The sequence below is a fragment of the Pinus tabuliformis genome, chromosome 4_2, assembly GCF_031772625.1.
Source record: "Pinus tabuliformis cultivar Carrire ecotype Pingquan chromosome 4_2, CPIR1, whole genome shotgun sequence".
Classification (NCBI taxonomy): domain Eukaryota; kingdom Viridiplantae; phylum Streptophyta; class Pinopsida; order Pinales; family Pinaceae; genus Pinus; species Pinus tabuliformis.
The window spans coordinates 26891274-26913399 of record NC_142304.1 but is presented as its reverse complement, the minus strand read 5'-3'; the positions used below and the strand labels follow the sequence as shown (position 1 = coordinate 26913399).

General features: G+C 39.3%; 1 protein-coding gene across 1 annotated transcript in view; it reads left to right on the top strand.

The window, feature by feature from the left end:
• The window catches only part of LOC149168175 (proteasome subunit beta type-3-like), a 121822-nt gene that overhangs the window by 3618 nt on the left and 96078 nt on the right, over positions 1 to 22126 (top strand). The window contains exons 3-4 of the mRNA XM_089428145.1: positions 496 to 677; positions 998 to 1105. Coding sequence (XP_089284271.1) covers positions 496 to 677; positions 998 to 1105 — 290 coding nt within the window. The remainder of the gene's footprint in view (positions 1 to 495; positions 678 to 997; positions 1106 to 22126) is intronic.

Below are 22126 nucleotides of genomic sequence, written 5' to 3'. Positions count from 1 at the left end.
TAGTCAAGTTTTAGAAAGAAATCTATGGTTTTAAGGGTTCAGTTTGGGGGCTTGAGAATGCGAATGTTGTTTATTTTTTCTGCTCTGACATTGAAGTGTCATAGATCAATTTCTTTGAGTTTGAAGTTTGCAACTTTGCATAATGTTAAGAATTTTTTTTGCTGGACTGAGGTAAAGAATTCACGCATTTGGGTTCTTTATTATTGTTCTACAGCGAAAAATTTGCCTTTTGCTTGTTCCTTTCTGGGGGTTTTAACTTTTAAGCTGATTCAGTATAGTTGTGGTTTTTCTTGACATATTGGGTTTTATTTTGCCTTTTTTAATGGATTTCAATTTTCCCCTCTTCTCATGGTGAAATTTTTACAGAGTTTTTGGGTGTTTAAAAGTGTAGAAGTAAGTTTTTAATTTTTTTTTTCATGTGTGTTTTGGAACCACTTCAATGTATGGATCACTAAAAGATTTGCAAATTATTAATTGTGTTTTAACTTTTGACAGATATTTGAATATAATGGAAGTGCTTTGGTGGCTATGGTTGGGAAAAACTGCTTTGCCATTGCCAGTGATCGCCGTTTAGGCGTGCAACTGCAAACAATAGCTACTGATTTTCAGCGCATTTTCAAGATTCATGATAAGCTATACGTGGGTCTTTCTGGATTGGCCACAGATGTGCAGACTTTGTAAGATTTCTGCCAATATATATCACATTAGATAAATGCACATACTTCTTTCTGATCTCTATTATTTTGTAAATTTTTATCTATAAAGGAGCATCCCTCAAATTTCAAGATAAGGCAAAATTTCAAAAATGTAAATAAATTGATACACATATTTTCACCTTGCACATCATGATGAGTGTTGGCTCACCACAAAGACATCCTTGCTGGCTGGACCATATACAGTGGTGATTGAGATGATAAGGCATGAATGCTGAGATTTGCAAGTGGATTGTGTGACATTCATATCGTGTATCAGCTTGAGTATCTTGTTTACTTTACAGGTACCAAAGATTTGCTTTTCGCCATAAGCTTTATCAGCTGCGTGAGGAAAGAAATATGAGGCCAGAAACTTTTGCAAGTCTTGTTTCTGCGTTACTTTATGAAAAGAGGTGGGTAGAGATTGGCTCAATATCCTGTATGATATATTTGCTGGTCTCATATTTAGTAATGAGTCCAATTTGGTGTGTCTCGTCACTCTATACACAAAATTGCACAGGACACAATGCTGTGTGAAAGAAGTTTACCGCAGCCTCACCTCAGTTTGAAAGCTTTCTATGTTTTTCGTTAACTGTATTATAATCTATGAAAAAATACTGTTTTCATATTTAGTCATTAGTCCAATTAGGTTGAACTCTCATCACCCTCAGATAAAAAAATCACAGATCAGAATGCTATGGGGCTCAAAGAAGTTTACCAGAAGTTCACCTCAGTTTGGGAGTCTGCTGTGTCTTTTGTTAAATGTGTTACAATCTATGAGAAAACAATTGCTGTGTAATTTGAATAATGTTGATTTTTTTGTAAAGGAAAGGTGAAGCTAAGGTTCTTAACTTCTTTATAATTTTTTCAAACATATCAAAAAGTTACTCATATATTTACACGGATAGAAAAATAAATAATCTTTTCATATTTAACAAAATATAGCTCTTGAATTCTTGTGCTGTAGAATGACTGCTGAATGCTAAATATCTTTTTTATAGTTTTCTTTTTCACTAGATGTGTTTTCAAGAAGTCCAGAAGAGGGCTTCAATTGTATCATGACATCTATATTGTTGTGACGAGTTGACAGCCATAAGAGGACTATTGCTCCTACTTTCTCAGATCACTTTGAGAGGATCATATTGCATGTTTCGAGTTGCTGCAATTTTATGACATCAGTTCCTTCATTGAAATACATGAATTTCTGCGTGCACCCTGTTATACTCGTTTAACTTTCCTTGCTAAAGCTTTTTATGGAAGTTATAGTTGCTTACAGGAGAATCCTGAGAAAATTAAAAAGAATATCAATTAAGATTTCAGTTCCTCTGGCATCAATGTTCCCTTCCTTTATGCAAATCCTTGTTTTTTAATTTACAAATTACAGCTCAAATCTATGCCTGTCACAGTCTGTTCCGTTTCACACGTCAAGCAATGAATGTTAGAACTAGAACCCAGAGCTCTTTTTGCTGTACTAACAACAGATGTGGTAGAATGCTTTAGTTTTACAAAGGTTATCATCCAGGCTGAGTTTGCTGTCCATCCTTTACATTCGGAGAGCATTTTTGGACTTCTTCCTTCCTTCATAGGATCTGCACTTTGGAGGACTTTGCTTTTGGATGAGGTAGATATCCTTATCTTGCTATTTCCTTTTCCAAGAAGATTGCCTTCCTAGACACTTTTGGACAAAGATGACGTTGGTTGTTAGAGGCGACTTTATTTCTTCATTTCATTGACATTTCGATAAAATGTCTGCCTCCTTCCGTGTTTGGCTTATCTTGGTTTCTAGAGATAGTTAGCTGTTAAGCAAAATCCTTGGCCTTAGATCCTATTGGTGGCAGGTTTGTGAGGCAGTAGACATCCTGTCGCTAAGTTGATAGATTTTCAACCTCTATGAGAGCTTAGAGTTGGTCCCACTCCTTATAGAGCATTTCTCATTGGATCCAATTGATCAATGAGACTTCCATCGTGAGTTTCATCTCCTTTGCCTCAAATGTTATGAGAGATGGTTCTTTTTGCTCCATAGCTACTCATAGGATCATCTAGCAATGCCCCCTCAAAGTTGCTGGGATTTGGATAAGGTGGAGAAATGATAGGTACAAATAAGATAAAAATATTTTTTTAAATTTATAAAATAGGACTTATATAAAAGAATTGATTTATAATACTGATAAATATAACTAATCTAATACATCAATTATTTTTAAAGTTGCTATATATATGTTATAATTGCAATGACTAAAGAATTGTACATATGCATTAATCACTTCTTGTTACTTATATATACTGTTGGAAGCATAATCCTCTCGGGTTATGCAAACTTGGCACATTCACTTGAGTGGAAGGCAGAAAGCCTCAAGTGAAGGTCAACAGTCATAGAAGTCCAAGAGACCTCTTGGAAGATGAAAACCAGGGTTCAATCCAATTGTATTAATATGTATCTCTTGTGAATAGGATGCATCAGATGAGTTATCCAAATTAGTCCATTATTTTTGTGTGTTCAACATGGTATCAGATCACAGGGGCTCTGCTCGTCTGTCTCGCTGAGTGTAACTCCTCTAACTGTTTCTCTGTCCATCAAGCTCTGTCACCATTGCCCCTTGAAGGAACCGTTACAGCCTTTCTGCGTACTGGTGTCACTGGTATATTCCTGGCTATAACATTCAGTTTTTTCAGCCATGCCAGGCTAGTGCTGTAGTGTAAGGCACAAACAACTCGCATGATTAAGGGCTGTGCGAGACCGAACGTTACTTCTTTTGCTGCGACTGGACTGCTCTGGTTAGTGTATGGAAACACCTCCCTCTTATTCTTACCATTGTTGAGTCTGTCAGAATGCTCTCAGTCTTTCTCCTTTTCGCCTTCATTGTCTGGATTCAGCCATATTTCATCTCCTAGATTCTCTCCTTTGACATCAATCCACACTCTTTTCTTTGGTGAACAATTGAGGCATGCTGGAGGCTTTTGCAGTTGGGTTCCAGAACTAATGTTTTCAATGGGTTTTGTTGATGATATAAGGATCCTTAGTGGCAGATGCATTAGAGGAAAGGCATTGTATTATTCAAGATTGACAGAAGGAAAAGATGTCATACCTCGAGTTGTGGTGAATACCGACGGTCTCTGCAATGCCGACACCTTTTTGCTTCAAATGAGGGCAATAAATCGATGAAATTGATGACGGGAAGCATTTTCTGGTCCAATATGCAGCGAGTAGCTTGCCATTAATCTTCGCAACCCTATTGCTCTCCTCTCCTCCTGCACTGGAAGCCTATGCTTATGCCCATTCTGCGTGAGTCTTTGTAACTTCAGCATTCTACAGAGTCATAGACCCACTCAATAAAAATGGCTCGAGGACACTTTTCTTGACAATTTCCGTAACAAAGTTTTTGGTGAAGCTGACGTGAGTTTGACATACTTTGCTGGAGGCTGGAAATCCTTCCAGCTCGAGGTCCAGTGAATCAGGCGCAAGGTGTTGAAATGATCAATGAGCTTAGTGAAAGGACACTAGGTGGAAAAGGAGCGAGAAATTTAGATTAGTTTGATGGTGCTGTTTGTATCCATAGCCATTGATCAGGTACTATATTGTACAATTTTGGGTATTCTCCGTTTTTCAGCTCATAGTGCGGTTGTTCCCCACTGTTTTGATCATTTATGGTGTGAAGTTATGTTGCGACTTTGATTGGCCACTTAATCAACAGGTTGCCCACTCTTTGCAGACCCTTTTCTATCAATGATTCCCTCCAATGCCTTGTCCTCCATTCATGATTAAATAAAAATGACAATATTCTGAGATATTAGTGCCAAACTGTATCCAAACTCTGGAGGTCAATTCTGTCTTAAAATTACTGAGGTGTTGGGGCATACCATATATAGCTGCTTAAGATGCCATAGATTTACTTATGGCTGGGTTTGCATTCCGTCTTGGGGTTTTGTATGAAAGGACAAAAGTCTGATAAAGAAACAAGGTCGCACCAACTTTCCTTATTTCTGTTCTGTTGTCACTATTCTGCATTTTTATTGGCATATTTGCCTCCCCAGGTCATAATGATAAATAAATAATTACATGATTAAGGTGGCATACGTTCAAGAATTGGAATTCAGAGAACCAGCACACCAATCGAGTTGGCATTGGACAAAGTCTTATACTTGTGTCTCTGTGCTGCCTCTGTACCTTTTTAACTGGGATATCATTTAGTTCTAACAGTGTTGCAAGCGTGTGAATTTTTCAACAGCTTTTTGAAGAGTCAGATTTATTGCCATCACCATTCTGTAAGAGAAACAGGGATCACAGAAATTGTGTTTTCAGACAGTTCATTCGCTTCATGTGCATCAGTTTCAGCCTTTTCAGCAAAATATAATTCCAGAAGGCTCTTTCAGCAGTGATCCTTTAATGACCCCAGTTGAGCCTTTTATGTGGTGATTTTGATTATTTTCCAAATTTGGGGTGCCTTAGTAGGAGTTGAAAATCCTTCTGTTTGACATGTTTCATTTTCATTTTGCTGTTGAGCTCCATGTAAAGCATGCTTGGTGTTTTTCACACCATGATCTCTATGAGAGAGAGTGTAGCATCTGCTTCATTTATACAACAGAGGATTCAAAGCATTAGATTAGCTTGAGTTGTTGAGTAAATGGCCAGAATTAATGAGTTATGAAAATTGCTAGATTCTCTAATACACTACTGTTGACAACATGGTCAAAATCAGCAAAGCCTCTCCCACTGATATTCAAATATGTTTACACAATGCACAAGACAAGATTGAGTTTCTGCAGCTCGAATCTCAGCTCCAACGAGATGAACTATAGCAGAAGAGTCATCATTTTGAACTGGTTCTTGTTCAGAGTAACTCTTTTTTCGAGTTAGAGAAAGAATCCCATCAGTAACCTGTACTTGATTAGATCAGTGAGGCCATTTCAGGAGCAGACTTTACATGAATATGCAAAGGTTCAGCTTGCACTTCCCAAGCATCAGACATTGGGAAGAACTTATCAGCAACAAGAATAGAACCAGTCTCAGATGTGAAAAGAATGTGTTCTTTCACATTCCAGACTTTCCAAACCAATCTAGTTTTAGAGTGCTGGGTTCCTTCAGGACAGTCCATTTTCACGTGCTCTTACTCCAATTCATAGCCACTTTAGAGAAATAGATGCCAGCATTTTGATTGAGTTGGCCATGTGAAAGATCAATATTTGAATCTTCACTCTTGTGAACATTGGGGAAAACATAGTCATCATTCAGACAGATGTTCCAGATACAAGACTCGTGCAAAAGCAAAGATTCAACTTGGATGGATCACTTCTTGGCAATGATCTTCAACTACCAAGAAGATAAATCAATCATACCTAAGAGTTCATTCTCGAGTATTGACACATCTTGTAGTGGGGATATCTCCATCTTTTCACCTTGTATTTGACAAAGGCGAAATTGATGGTCAACTACTAGCTTCAAAGGTATATCAAGCAAGCCTGAGCCACAACCTGCACCAGAGCCAGCTGTCAAAGCCTAGAGCCAGAGTCAACTAGTGTTAGAGTCAGAGTTGTAGCCAAAAACAGAGTCATGTTTCATGAGCATGATTTGGTTAGTGACCTGCCTTAAACCACCACCTGTAGAAGACATCTGTTTCTACTATGCATTTCATTAGTTTATGGTCATCTTTAAACCATCATTCGGGAGCACTTCCACTTTGCAGAAGACTTTAGCTTCTAGCTAGATTCAAAATTGTTCCGGGAATTGCTTTGAGCCTAATTCCAGAGTTGGTGGTCAACCTTAAACAACTACCGGTAGAAGACTTCGACTTCTGCTACCTCATTTGGTTTGTGGCCTTCCTTCCATTTTAGAGAGTACATGTAGCCATTGGCTGGCAGGCACTCTTGTATTTTCTTAGACTCATATACACCCCTTCGGATTAGAGGCGGGAATGTTGGAAGCATAATCCTCTTGGTTTATGCAAACTCGACACATTAACTTGAGTAGAAGGTGAAAAGCCTCAAGTGAAGGCCAACAATCATAGAAGTCCAAGAGACCTCTTGGAAAATGAAAACCAAGGGTCAATAAAATTGTGTTAATATCTTTATGGTGTGAATAGAATGCATCACACAAGTTACCCAAATTAGTCCATTATTCTTATGTGTGTTCAACTCATACAATAACTAATAAAGTAAGGGCTACTCAATAAGGTTATACCAACAACCTTAGGGCTACTCAATAAGGTTATACCAACAACCCAAATCATATTAAGAACATAATACTTCACTTGATAAAGTTAATCAATGACACAATATAAGTTTAGTACTATCAATATAACTATTATTGTGGGGCAAATATAACTATATACAACGTAATTGTTGCACAAATATAATAATATATAGCTGAGATTGTGGCACAACTACAATAATCATAATCTAAGTTTATTATTTTAATTATATCTACAACATCCAAAATGATGTTGCAAAGTTTGTTTGTCCTTTCCAACAAACCCTTCCTCACGTCTTCCAAATTAATAAGCTTTAGTTAGTTATTATTATGATTGTTATTGCTTCAATGAATCCTATTTCGTTTATTCATGATTGCGGCTAGTGTTGAAGGTGACCTCGAATTATAAGGGCTCCATAAACAAATTATTGACAGTTGGGGGATTATTACACCTTTTTTTGTATTTTTTAAACCCTCTTGAAGTTTGGAGTGTGTCGTGGGTGCATTTGGATAGGAATCTGTGCATGATTTGGGGATACACAGAGCAATTTCCTAGGGTAGGCAGATCTAGTAATAAAGCTTCTCAGTCCCGAGTATTCCGTAGAGGACATCATGAGGCTTTGCATCAACCCCTTCACAGTCTTAAAAGATGAGGGGATACCTCTTCTCCCTCCACCTCTCCTTCTCCTTCTATTTCCATTTCGAGGTTGAGTTAGGGCTTTGCACTTTTGTCTACCTAGATCGAGCTTCTCTTTCATTTATTAAAATTCGTCTCTCTTTTACTATGCTAGTTTTTTAAGAGAGTTCTTTAATATTTAGTGTTCTCATCACTCCCATAGGTAATTAATTACTGCTTAATTTGAAATGCATCTTTATGTATTTTATCATCTAGTTTTGTACTTTTTGGGTGGAAAAAATTGAGCTATCGGCTTGTAGGGTCCATTGCAAGGATATCCCTTGCTTTGGAGATTTGGGGTCCATAAACTTTTGGATCCTATAGGAGGACTTAAACCACTGTTTTTGGGTCAAAACCTTGCAAACAAAGTTTCTATTGTTTGGATGCCATTATTGAATTAAGGCTTCTATGATCCATATCAAGTTGTTGAACATGTTTTTCGGCAATAATCACATCAAAATTCATTTGTACACACGTTTCAAGCCAACAAGTGTGGTTCATCGTCAAGACAAGATGAAGAACGGGTATACCTCTTCTCCCTCCACCTCTCCTTCTCCTTCCATTTCCATTTCGAGGTTGAGTTAGGGCTTTGCACTTTTGTCTACCTAGATCGAGCTTCTATTTCATTTATTAAAATTCGTCTCTCTTTTACTATGCTAGTTTTTTAAGAGAGTTCTTTAGGTCATAAATGACTGCTTAATTTTGAAATGCATCTTTATGTATTTTATCATCTAGTTTTGTACTTTTTGGGTGGAAAAAATTGAGCTATTGGCTTGTAGGGTCCATTGCAAGGATATCCCTTGCTTTGGAGATTTGGGGTCCATAAACTTTTGGATCCTATAGGAGGACTTAAACCACTGTTTTTGGGTCAAAACCTTGCAAACAAAGTTTCTATTGTTTGGGTGCCATTATTGAATTAAGGCTTCTATGATCCATATCAAGTTTTTGAACATGTTTTTCGGCGATAATCACATCAAAATTCATTTGTCGACACGTTTCAAGCCAACAAGTGTGGTTCATCGTCAAGACAAGATGAAGAACTAGATCATGGCAACAAGTTAAATAGAGAGACCGATCATTCAAATGGTTAGAAAGAAACAACTACTTTTGACCAAATGAAACGGCTACAATGTACTAGACCTTAGCTACAACTGACTGGACCAAGAACTGGGGGAAAGGTTGATAAATAATTAATTCGTTAAATAATTAGTTAATTGTTAGAAATTAGTTATTTTATTTAAAACTAAATAAATATCCTAAATAATTGTTAAGGGACCTTATGAGTTCTACAAAGAAACTTATATTACTATATGAATGAAAGTTTATTAATTAAATAATCAATTAGTTATTTTTTTTTATTAAGTTTATTTATGTATATATGTAAAAATATATTATATCCAATTATTAATTTAAAAATAAATTATAATTTCTTTTAAAAGACCAATGTTTATTAAATATATTTATTTTTACTTGAATATTAGTTATAATTAGGGTTAAATATAAATGTCTACTAATTAGGGTTAAATATTAATGTCTACTTAGTTAAATTGTTTAAAAACTTTATTTATTCAAAAAGAATGTAACTAATTAAAAATTCAATGAAAGAAATATAGCAAGAATCTATATTAAAAAAATTAAACCTAATAAAAAATATATCAAGCTATATTATTCTCTAATTAAAATATAAACATAAACCTAAAAAGAATATTATTATAGGAAAAAAAACAACAACAATTGTAAATCAATAGAAAAGGGAACAAAAACCAACCAGAAGTCGTTATGCATATTGAGAGCTTTCTAACAATATGAATACGTCAATCAGAGTTTGTATGAGGAAGTTATGCCTCTTACAAGTTGACCTATCTTGTTGAACACCATGGATACCAAGTGGATGCCACATCAACGTACGTTACTCACACATGTGGAGCTCGTCATGTGTGGTGTTTCAAGAAGATTCTAGAAGCTCCAAAACCCTAACCCTAATTGGGAGTTGAGGCTTTCATAAATTGTAACCCTGATTCTAACATTGGACAACTATCAGAACATTGTAAAATATTGGGTTGCTAGGATAGGAATAGAAAGAAAGAAAGAAAGAAAGAAAGGAAATTATTTTAACGTCAACGAGGCTAAAGATAGCCTATGGGACAGAATGAGTTCCATTGTTGTACTGAGTATTGTTCCATAGTACAATAGAGCATTGACAGTGGGATATTGGAGCAGAACAAAGGAAGTAGAAGATCTTGTAGCAATTATATAGGTCACAACGTCCATGCCAAGCCCATAGTGAGTGCACTTTGTTTGTATTCACATCTCATAATTGAGAAGAAAAGAAAAAGGCATAGGCCTCACTTTCTAGATGGGTTTTATCTATGTACATTTTGTGTTCATTATGTATATGGTGTGCTATTTGCGTAACTTCTTTCATTTAAGTGTTAGTTTTTAAAATATGTGCACGAAGCTAGTCATATTAACTTTGAAATCGAAAATAAAACACCGCATATCAAAAAATTGTAGAATATTGTAAGATATGTTGTGAATCGTGATGAACTGTTATAGGGGAATGCACATGATATTTAATAGATCATATTGGTATTAGAACAACTTTCGTGGAGGTTTTTGTGGGAAGTTGCAGCATAAGAAAGAAGTTTTAATACCCTGGCCATGGTAGATGGGTATATTAAAAAATCCATGGGAAGAGTTAGAGGAGGCATTTTTAAATCTGGAAGCACAAGTCGTTGACATCTCTCACAACATGGCTATTCCAGTGCCATCATTTCTTTGCAATATTTGTTTAAAGTGGAAGTAAAAGTGGACATCAATCCATACTAGGGTGAGATTGACACTGTTAAATTGAATCCATGTTTGCAAGTTGCAACTATTAGAAGTTTATTTCAATTTTTATAACATAAGAGTAAAATAATTCATTTGCTTCACTAAAGTTAGAGGGCCATGCCTAAAATTGGTGGGAAAGTCACATAGAGACTTAGGCTGGAGGTTGATCCCCCATTATCCAAAGGGGAGGTGTTTAAAACTTTCATTGAGTCTCAGTTCTAACTTCTACCCTATTTGGTACAAAGCGAACTAGTGGATATGTTGGCATTACTTTTGGTAGAGGCAAGGGTAGAGTGTGCGAGAGTACACCTGTGTCACAGGGTTCGCCGAACTTGAACCTTGAGGTTCGAAATTCGGCGAACCTCAAAAACAAATTTCAGGTTCGAGTTAAGTTCGATAAATTCCTGTTCATGTTCGATTTTTTTGCGTGCCTTATTTTACGTGTTAAGTTCGATAAATTTATGCGCATGTTCGATTTTTTGCTTGCCTTGTTTTGCGTTGCAGGGTACGTCGTATTTCAACTTTGGAGTTCCAATCTCTTCGTATTACAGGGTTTGCCCGCCATATAAGAAAAGGCTGACCTTCGTTTAGGAAAATCTTGTTTCACTATTTCTAGGGTTTGACGTCATTCATTGTTACTTCAAATTCACGGTTTAAAACCATATAATAGAACGTTGGCCGTCGTTTGGGAATACTGCATTTTATATAAAGTAGTTTTAGGGTTTGACGTCATTCATGATTATCTCAAACTCACGGTTTTGATAAGCGGACTTGGATGCATATTGATAGCCTCGCTATACGCAGGCTTGGCCTTGTCACATAACGTATCAATAAACAATCACTGATATTTAATTGTGTTGGCGTGTCTGGTATGTAGACTGTCTTGGAATCTTTAAAATATCATATTAATATGATCCATCTGCATAAAAATTATATAGAAACATTATTTATAAAATTATATATATATATATATATATATATATATATATTCGAATTTAATGGCGAACCTCATTCGAACTTTATCAGAAAATTCGAACTCGAATCGAACTTAATCATTGTCGAACTCGAATTCGAACCCGAACCATGTGACATTGGAGTACACCATTGAGTTCAAAGAACAAGCCATTATGTTGGGTATATCTCCCAAGAATCTGAATCTACTCAAGTATTGAGGAAGTCTTCATAGTGAATTAAAGAGGCATGCGCTGCTCTTAAAGTTTAAACCTAGTTGACGAGTCTTGTTGTGGAAGCACAATATTTGGATAATGTGGGTAAGAATAAGTGAAAACCATGTGTTTCCAAGCAAACAAACCACCAAGATGCTTCCAAGGAGGGAAAGGAGTGGAAAGTAAAGGGAAATAAGATAACAACCTCTTCTTTGCCAACACTAGACACAATAAGGGATGGGTTTTTACAACACTTTTATCTAATCATCAAATATAAGAAGGGAAATACTAATAAATTGATAGACATGCTTTCAAGTCACTCACATCCAAGATCATTGCTTTGGGAACTATTATGCATGTGGAGCCTTTCACACACGATGCATACAAAGAGGCATATGTAGAAGATGAGGACTTTAAAGTGGTGTTTTAACAATGACAGTGCCAAGTTTGTGTAGAAGTTGATAGTAAGGCTGACTATCATCTCTAGGATGGGTTGCTTTACAAGTTAGACGAGCTTTGTGTTCCTAAAGAAGAGATACTATTGCTTATTAGAGAGATTCACACATCCAAAGTTGTAGGGAGTTTTGGTGTTCGGAAGATAGTTGCCAACTTACAATGGTATGTGTATTGGCCTAGAATGCAAGAAGATGTAGCTCCTCTTATTAGAGGATGCATACTTTGTTGTACAAGCAAGCCAAGTAACAAAAAGCAAGGTATATACCATCCCTTCTGTGTATCTGCGAGACCATGGGAGAGCATATCCATGCATTTCATGGGAGATTTGCAAAGAACTAGGAAGGTACATTATTATCTATTTGTGGTAGTTGACAGGTTGAGTAAGATGTGCATTTTCAAGTCTTGTAAAAATTTAAAAGACCGTCAAGGGACAAGATGCAAACAACATGTTCTTTGAAAAGGTTTGGGTGCACTTTGGGATACCAAGGAGCATCATATTAGATAGAGATACTAGATTTCTTGTTGTCTTTTGGGCTACACTTTGGGTGAAGATTGACAATAAGTTGAAGAGCTCTACAACTTTCCATCCATAGAGAGATCGGTAGACCAAAGTAGTGAATAGGACATTGGTTCAGCTTTTGCGGGATTATAATCATAAGCGTCTAAGAATTTGGGACGTAAATTTGATTTATGTTGAGTGCTCTTATAATGTAGCAGTCCACACTTCTACTATTATGCCCCCTCATGAAACTTGCTTTGGGAATTTTCCGTCTTCGCCCTTAGATGTTGTATATGGATAGCGAGGAGTTTGGGAAGACACCATAGGAGTAGCATTGAAGGCTGAAAAATTCATTGCTAAGATCAGTCAGATCCAGTTGCAAGTATAAGAGACATTGAAGAAGCCATAGGAAAAGTACAGTGTCCAACATGATCAACAGTGAACATAAAATTTAGAAGACATTCAAGGTGGGAGATATCTAAACAAAGAAAGGCTACATGGTCTTGGTGAGAAGATCAAGGCTTTGTGGTATTTGTACTTTTGAAGTGTTGCTGCATGTGGGTGATAATGCCTATAGACTTAGTCTACACCTATATATGCACAATTATTCAATAATGAATGTGAAAAAATTGAAAATATATGAGCCTTCCATGTTAGCCGGAGAAATTGATGAGCAAGTCTTGCCTACTATAGAAAACTTAGTTGCAGAATCCAGGTATGATCCAAAATATTATATAATTTTCCCAACTATTTTGGTACTTCTAGGCGAAAAAACTGTAGCTATTGGCTTGTAGGGCCAATTTCAGAGACGGTTCGCTTTGGAGATTTAGGGTCCAGAAACTTCTTGAGCCTATTTGAGGCCTTAAATGATTTTTTTGGGGGGCCAAGACATGTGGACAAAGTTCCCAACCTTTTGAAGCTGTTTTAGACACCAAGATCTCCCTACTGGTTGAATATCACCTCAATATGTGTTTGCATAAGAAAGTTACGCCTCCCACAAGTTGACCTATCCCATTGACCACCACGATACTAAGTGGATGCCATGTCAGCTTCCATTACTCACACATGTAGAGCTAGTCGAATGTGGAATTTTAGAAGATTCTAGAGGGTTCAAGATCCTAAACCTAAACAGGAGTTGAGAGTTGAGACATGTGAGGACCCTAATCCTAGAACTAGACAACTATTAGGACATTGTTAAATACTGGGCTGCTAGGATAGGAAGGGGTTTCATACTTAATGTATTGAGTATTGTTCCATAGTAGAGTAGAGAATTGAGAGTGGGAAATTGAAATAGAACTATAGAACAAAGAAAGTAGAAGATCCTGCAGTAGTCAACAGGCCACAATCTTCATGGCAACTTATAGTGAGTGCACTTTCTTTTATTAGCATTTCATAACTGAGAAGAAAAGAGCAAGGCACATGCCTCACGTTCTAGCTGGGCTTTTCCGTATTGGGTTACCTAGGGTACATCTTGTGTTCACTGTGCAGATGGTGTGTTATTTGCTTAGCTTTTTTAATTTCAGTTTCTATTTCTTTGAATATTTGTGCGCTCAGCTAGTATTAAATCTGAAATCTAGATTCTAAAGTAAAAAATGGTGTGAGAAGAGAATTCAGGATATTGTAAGATCTGTTGTGTTGAACTGTTCTGGTGGAATATTTATGGCAGTTTGCAGATCACTGATTGTACTTTCTAGTTCCATTGATTTTTCCTTGTTCATTTATGGACAGCAATAAAATAATCTTATATGAAATCCCCATTATAAATTTGTGCCCTAGCAGTTAGCTGGTAATTAGGCTAAAATTTGGTGCAAATTTGTGCCCTAATTCCCCTCAATTTAGCTCAAAAATTAGAAAACATGTGCTAGCTTCTGTTACTGTTAAAATCTGTTGTATGTAGATGGCAGAGATATGTTGCCGTAGTTGTGACTTAGCTGCATGTTGGTGGTTTCACTGCGAAAAAAAACGTTGTGCAAGAGCAACTCTGAGTTTCACTGCAAACAGCTAAAAATGAGCTAAATGCACCACTTTGTCATTTGATAGGGTAGGGTGTTGAGTTGAACTGGTAAGAGCTGAGTCTGCTGGGTTTGTCTGGGTTAGGTTGATACTTGATTCCAGGCTAACCCAGTTAGGTTTTGGGGCCAAGCTGGGTCCAACTGCTTGTTTTGGTTTCTGGTAACACTGTTTCTCACACATGCATGTTATTCATGAATAAATATGTCTGTGTTATAATCTCTTAATTTATATTGAAAAGTAAAGGAGGGCGGGCTTTTTCTATTTGACTGCCTGATGCCAATGATCTCACTCAGTGTTACCTGGGAGCGGGAGCGACATTTTCAGAAGCTCCCGGTTTGGGAGTGAATCTTGGAGTGTTTTTTATATAGTATATATATTTTTTATATTTTGATACATATATGTCAACAAAAACATGTAGAATAATGAATTAGATATTAAAAAAACATATAAAAACATAGATTGAACCATATAACAACAATCATCTAGAAGTTATAATCTTCATCAACCACATCCACAAGTTAGTAACATAGTAACATACAACATATTGAGTCTCATGATTCATCAATCTTAAAGTTTCAAGCTTTCAAAATTCAATATATAACATTTATCATCACTGATCACCAAAGTTGTACTTGTAAGCTAAGTGTAACCATTAAACAAATAATATCTAACATGAAATGAAATGTTATAAAATGAAATGAAATGAAACAACTTTCAACTTTCATGAAGCATCATATTCATAATTCATTACTAATGAGTTATAATTGCCAACTTCAAACTTAAATTGTCATATATTGTTTTAAAAAATATCATAATAAATATGAAAGAGTCAATAGTTATAAAAGCTACTAGAAACTAGAAAGAGAAGTAAATCTATTATCTATTTCTTATGCTTGGGCCTCTTGCCACCACGAGAAATGTCTAATTTTTTAGTCTTGTTGGAAAATCAGGATCTTTGTCATTAATATCACCCTCTAAGCATTAATATCCAGAGGTATCTTTGTCATTACCTCTGTATCTGTATAGGGATCTTTGTCATTAATATCACCCTCTAATGCATAAGATAGAAAAAGCATAGCATGTCAAGTCAAGATTTTGTTTGAGTGATGCGTACATTTTTAGGAGGGTCATGATAGAGGAGTTCGACAACCAATGTCACTAACATCAAGGTACATATAGGGATTGGTGCTCTTGATTAAATACGAGTTCCATACCCTAATACATGACAAAATTCAATGGAAACATTGTAATACCCCAATCTTGAAATCCTGAAAAACTAATAAGTCTGCTGGATTTTGAATGAAATCTAAAATTCTACTTTCTCCATATGAAATCCAATGAGGCTCAAACCACTCTCAAACATCCTGAGTCATTTTATGGTAATGTTAAAATTTAAGTAAAAGGATGAAAATGAAGATTAAGGAGAATATCTTCATTTTCATCCTTTTACTTTAAGAATTTAACATTACCATGAATAGCATATCAATACTAAGGCCTAGACTTGATCATTAAGTTGCCCCACTCAAATTATTTGTTTCTTTCAAAAAAATTGCATTTCAAACATTACTACAAAAAAAAATGTAAAAAAGGCAAAACGCTCTCGAAAAGGCAGGGAGCGAAATTGTTTTTAGGAAGCGCGCTCCCGACCCGCTCCCGAGTCGCTCCCGCCCGAAGCACGGATTGGGAGCGGGATCGAGGGGGTGGGGGTGCTCCCCCGCAACACTGATCTCACTTAATTAAATTTATTTCCTTAATTGTTGGATCGATTCCTTTCAAATCTTCGTGATAAGTATGTTATCCCTCGCTCTGCATTTGGAATTTGCATGGAATGATGGTGATCAGCTTCCAAATCAGAATCAGTGCCAAATGCGATCTATTCGAGCTTAAACTCCAATTTGTTTTTTCTACAGAGATCCCAAATTTTGTGGAATCCGGATGATCCGGTTCTTCTCTAATCTGGATATGTTGTGTGATTCAAATATGCTTATACCTGGATACCTTTTATTGATCAGGATACGTTCTGAGTCTGGATATTTCCCTTTAATCTGGATTGTCCCCAAACCGGATACTTTGTTTCATTTGATTAATCCTTCCATCTAGGGAGCTGGATAGCCGGTCCCTTGGTCTAACTTACCGTCGTTTCCAAGCCAAATACTCCACTAACCCTGATAACCTTGGCCACTTGTTGTGGGGGTCCACGCCGTTTAGATCTGGGGATCTGGTTAAGACTTTGCCGCTCACACTATGGTTGAACCGGATAACATTCCAGCCAGATTGACGACAATTGTCGACAGATATATCCATGTCTTTGTTAATTGACTGATCCAATGTTTGTCAATAATTTAAATGGATTCGGTCCACTCTTCACACAACACTGCAGACTCGGATAATTATAACCCTGGAACTTCAATCTCTAGTTTGTGAATTGATTACATGCAATGCTTAATTCTTCCTGTAATAGATAGGAGAACAAGTCTGGCCTATGGTTAATCAACCCGAATCCAAGCACTCAGATTTACACACAAAGAGATACACGCTGATTTATATATGCAATAGCGAAGGAAATATTATAGATTTACAAGATTGTGTACAGTCCGTTTTTACACATGCACTTACACCCCAAACTCAGAATCTCTTGCTCTCCTCTCTATGCTCTCATTTATATTGAAATTTATCACAATAGGCTCTTGTACCTAGATTCAACAGACTCAATTTGTTTCACTGAATTATCTAACAAATTCCTAAATTGGGTAATTCTATCCCTTAACATAGCTATCAAATGACACTCAACATATCTTCCCTAGCAATATGGATTCTTCTAGATTACAACTAGGAAAATTGTGCAGGAATTGAGGAGCGATGGCGAGGAGGACGTGGACAGGGTTGGCGCAACCACAACCTGACACCGGGTAGGGCATCCTGCTGTACACCTGGGACCTAGGCACAAACTCGGTCAGTTTTCTGTCACAGTCTGCCTGTAAGCTGCCATCGAACCCCGTTATTCTCCTCATCCTGCTTACCTCCTGATCGGCGACTTGAGCTAGTGTTTTGTGGTTTTGCCTTTGTAGGGTTTGGTCTGAGCCTGTGTCGGTTACACCGGTTTACGACGGCAGCTGGCGTAACCCCCAGAGCAAAATGGAAGGCGACCTTATAGACTATTTGGAGGACCCCCTCGAGGGCATCTCCATCTTCGGCAGACCGACCAACAACGAAGAATACTTTTCGTTCAGCAGGGAGCTCTCTGAGGTTATCGCTCCACTTCTGTCGCTATCGGGACAACCTAGCTCTGTGATTGACCTTTCAGAGATACCTGTGACCTCGCTGGTGTCCTTTGCGCCTTCCCTGACGCCGATCCCCCATCTTTTCGGCCCCTGCCCTTCCGTCTCTACTCAAGCGGTTGGATCCTCTGGCTTATCCTCCCTCCACCCATCTGTGGCTTCCCACTACCCTCCACGATCTCTGCTCAGCAAAGCCGTCCCTTCAAACTCCTTCACACCCTTGGAGTCGGCTCAGCCGTCTAGCAGCTACATCGTCGCCCTGCCTCTTTCGGACACCTATCCGGCTGGATCTGAACAGTTGCCTCCTAGCCCAAACCCTAACCCTAACCCTAACCTTCCAAACCCTAGTACTGAAGAAAACCCTGAAGAAGCTGAGGTTGTGGAGCCGACCCGTGGGAAGAAGCAAAGGTGTGTCAAGCCTAGGACACATGACATATTCATTGATTGGGAAGAAGACTTCCAGTGGCAAGACACCATGGATATGGCAGCGACGGTCCTGGTAGGCAAAGTTAGAGGAAGGAACTACACCGCAACAAGACTTAAACAGTGGGTAGCTGAAATATGGGGCCATCACTTGGCAGATCTGCCTATTGTTCAAACCTTTGTTCGTGGCTGGTTTGCTCTTAGATTCGCGCGAGCTGAACACACCAACTGGGTTCTATCATCCTTCTGGCACATCGAACAAGCCCCGATCATGCTTAGGAGATGGAGTCCGCTGTTTGACCCAGACAGAGAGCAACTTGGGGCAGGGCCAATCTGGGTTCGGCTTCCTGGCCTGCCCCTTCACTTCTGGACCGAGGAAATTTTCAGAAGAATTGGTAATACCCTGGGGACTTACCTGGATTATGACAGATCCTATCTCTCTATGGGGGTTATGGCCTATGCGAGACTTTTGGTGCACTTGGACATTAGAGGAGGCTTGCAAGAAAAAGTTACGCTCCGCTGGAGGAATTATAACCGGACTCAGATACTGGACTATGAGGGGGTCCCCTTTTGTTGCAGACGCTGCCATAAAGTTGGCCACCTCTTCAAGGATTGCCCTCTCCTCGCGAAAATAAAATCGGGTATGAGAGGGAAGACCACATCTGTAGCCGCAGAAGGAACAATCGGATGGGGCCGAAATGAACGACACTGAACCTGAAGGACCTAGGCCTGCCTCGACGACGCCGAAGAAGCATGGGACTGCACCCCTTCGGCCACCTTCACCTCCTCTGACCAGGTCCAAGTGACCCAGACAGGGAGCAACTTGGGGCAGGGCCAATCTGGGTTCGACTTCTTGGCCTGCCCCCTCACTTCTGGATCGAGGAAATTTTCAGAAGAATAGGTAATACCCTGGGGACTTACCTGGATTATTACAGATCCTATCTCTTTATGGGGGTTATGGCCTATGCGAGACATTTGGTGCACTTGGACATTAGAGGAGGCTTGCAAGAAAAGGTTACGCTCCGCTGGAGGAATTATAACCGGACTCAGATACTGGACTATGAGGGGGTCCCTTTTTGTTACAGACACTTCCATAAAGTTGGCTACCTCTTCAAGGATTGCCGCCCTCGCGAAAATAAAATCGGGTATGAGAGGGAAGACCACATCTGTAGCCGCAGAAGGAACAATCGGATGGGGCCGAAATGAACGACACTGAACCTGAAGGACCTAGGCCTGCCTCGACGACGCTGAAGAAGCACGAGACTGCACCCCTTCGGCCACCTTCACCTCCTCTGACCAGGTCCAAGGCGGCCGCTGGTGGAGTGCTATCTTCGGGTATGTCTTGTCCAATCTCTCACTCTGCATCCATTATTTTTTCATCTGCACCTTCATCTAGCCCTTTGCAACCTGGGCCGAATCCAGATACTTCTCATCTTTGTTCAAGCCACCGGGCTAGCCCCCTCAATTCACAGTTGGATGTTCCTCCTCTAGCCGCGCCGTCGTCCATTCCTATGTCACATGAGATCCCCATCCCTGGGATTGACCCCGAGCCCCATCGATACCATCTCCGTTCTCACTCCCGTGCATCTATGTCAGATGCCATCGACATTAGCCTTACACCTTCCTCCTCTGCCTTGAAGCCCACCCGAGGCAGACCTTCCTCACTGTCTAAAGCAAAAATAGAAGGTAGGAATGGAGGTGGTCTCTGGGAAACAACTTTCTCTCGATAGGGTCCTTAGAGCACAAAGCCCCCCACTGGTGTTTCCCCCTGAAGGCTATCTCCTTCAATTGTAGAGGGATTGCTAGTCCCGATAAAAAACTAGCGCTGAGGAGACTTCTTCGGAAGGAGCCAGGTGACTTGGTCTTTCTACAGGAAACCCTGGGTGTAGCAACTATCATATCTCCTCTATTGGAATCTATGCTCCCATGTTGGCAATTCCATGCCATGGATGTTAATGGACGATTGGGTGGCATAGCCCTAGGATACAACCCCCACTCTATCAAACTACTAGGATCCTGGGGGGGCATAGGGTTCATAGGGGCTGACATATACTCGACTGAGCTGGGATCTGAGATTAGAATGATAAATATTTATGGACCCTGCCACCATCGAGAGAACTTCTGGGAAAGGATACTGGGAACCAACATTTTTCAGCTGGACAATATAATCATAGGTGGAGACCTAAATTTTTCCCTAGGATACTCAGAATCCTGGGGTCACCAGGCACAGGCTGACTCCTTAGCGGGTTTTTTTGAGCAGCTCCTCGACTCTCATCAGCTCATAGATATCCCTGTGGCCAAACTAGCCCCCACTTGGAGGAACAAAAGAACTGGGGAGGCCAGCCTTGCCAGGAGACTGGACCAATTCCTCATCAAGGAACATCTGTTGGAGCAGGGGTACACATATCGTCAATGGGTGGGATCTGGCGGACTCTCAGACCACCTGCCTATCCACCTTGAAATCCGTGGCATTATCAACAAACCTAGAGCTCCCTTCAAATTCAACTCCTCATGGTTGAAAGACATCTCCTACACCCACCTTGTGACAGACTATTGGAAGGCTCACCCAACGGCTAGAGATGGGCACATCACTGAGGGATTCATGGCCAATCTGAAGGAATTAAAGAAGTTATCCAAGATTTGGGCTCACAACAAGAGATGTGAAGATGAGCATCGGTTGAATGAAATTGAACTGGAGATAGCCAACCTTGAGGATAATAGTGGAGGCACCTTCCCTACACCCGAGCTTAGGGACAAGCTCGCTGAATTAACAGCCTTAAGAGGGAAAATTCTCAAGGATAAAGAGGAAACTTGGAGACTGAGAAGCCGAGCTATATGGCTGAGAGAAGGGGATGATAATACCAAATTTTATCATAAATTTGCTAATGGAAGGAGGGCTATAAATACCATTTGGAAATTGACAAATGAGCAAGGAGAAGAGGTCGATACTTTCCCCCATCTGGCCTCAATGGCTACCTCACACTTTAAGCAGGTCTATCAGGCCCCCCCTAATGCTACCCTAGCTGAGGTCATCAGAGTAGCGCAACTGTTCCCTTGGTTCATTGATATTGAGGAAGCTGAGCAGCTTAATAGAGAAGTTACAATGGGGGAGCTTGAGGCTACTCTAAAATGGTTCAAAAAGGATAAGAGCCCTGGCCCAGATGGATGGTCTGTAGAATTCTACCTGGCTTTTTGATATTCTCGGGAATGACCTGCTCAAGGTCATTGAGGAATGCAGGAAGTTTGGGCGCATGCATGGGGCTATAAACTCCACTTTCATAGCACTCATACCCAAATCTGATAATCCTTCATCCTATAATGACTTTCGCCCCATCTCCCTCTGTAACTGCCTATATAAAATCATTTCCAAAATCATAGCCAATCGCATCCGCCCCATCCTATCCACCCACATATCCCCAGAGCAATTTTCTTTTCTAAAGGACAGACAGATTCATGAAGCCATCGGTTCAACTTAGGAGGTGCTGCACTCCATCCAATCTAAAAAGATCAAAGGTATGATCCTCAAAGTTGATCTCTCGAAAGCTTTTGACAGGGTAAGCTGGCTATACCTCAGAATGCTTCTTACTCATTTAGGCTTTCCAGTAGGATTTATTAAATGGATCATGTGTTGCATCACCAATATATCCTTCAGTGTACTGATCAATGGGGTCGCCTCACCCTTCTTTGGCTCTGAAAGGGGCCTCAGACAGGGGTGCCCACTGTCCCCTCTACTCTTTCTCCTAGTTATGGAAGGCCTAAGCAGATTGATTAAGGACATGCATCACAGAGGTAGACTCTCAGGAATCAGATTATCGGAGGATTGTACTATAACTCACCTCCTCTTTGTGGATGATGTACTTATGTTTCTAAATGGAGGAATCGGTGACCTCACTACCATTCATAACAC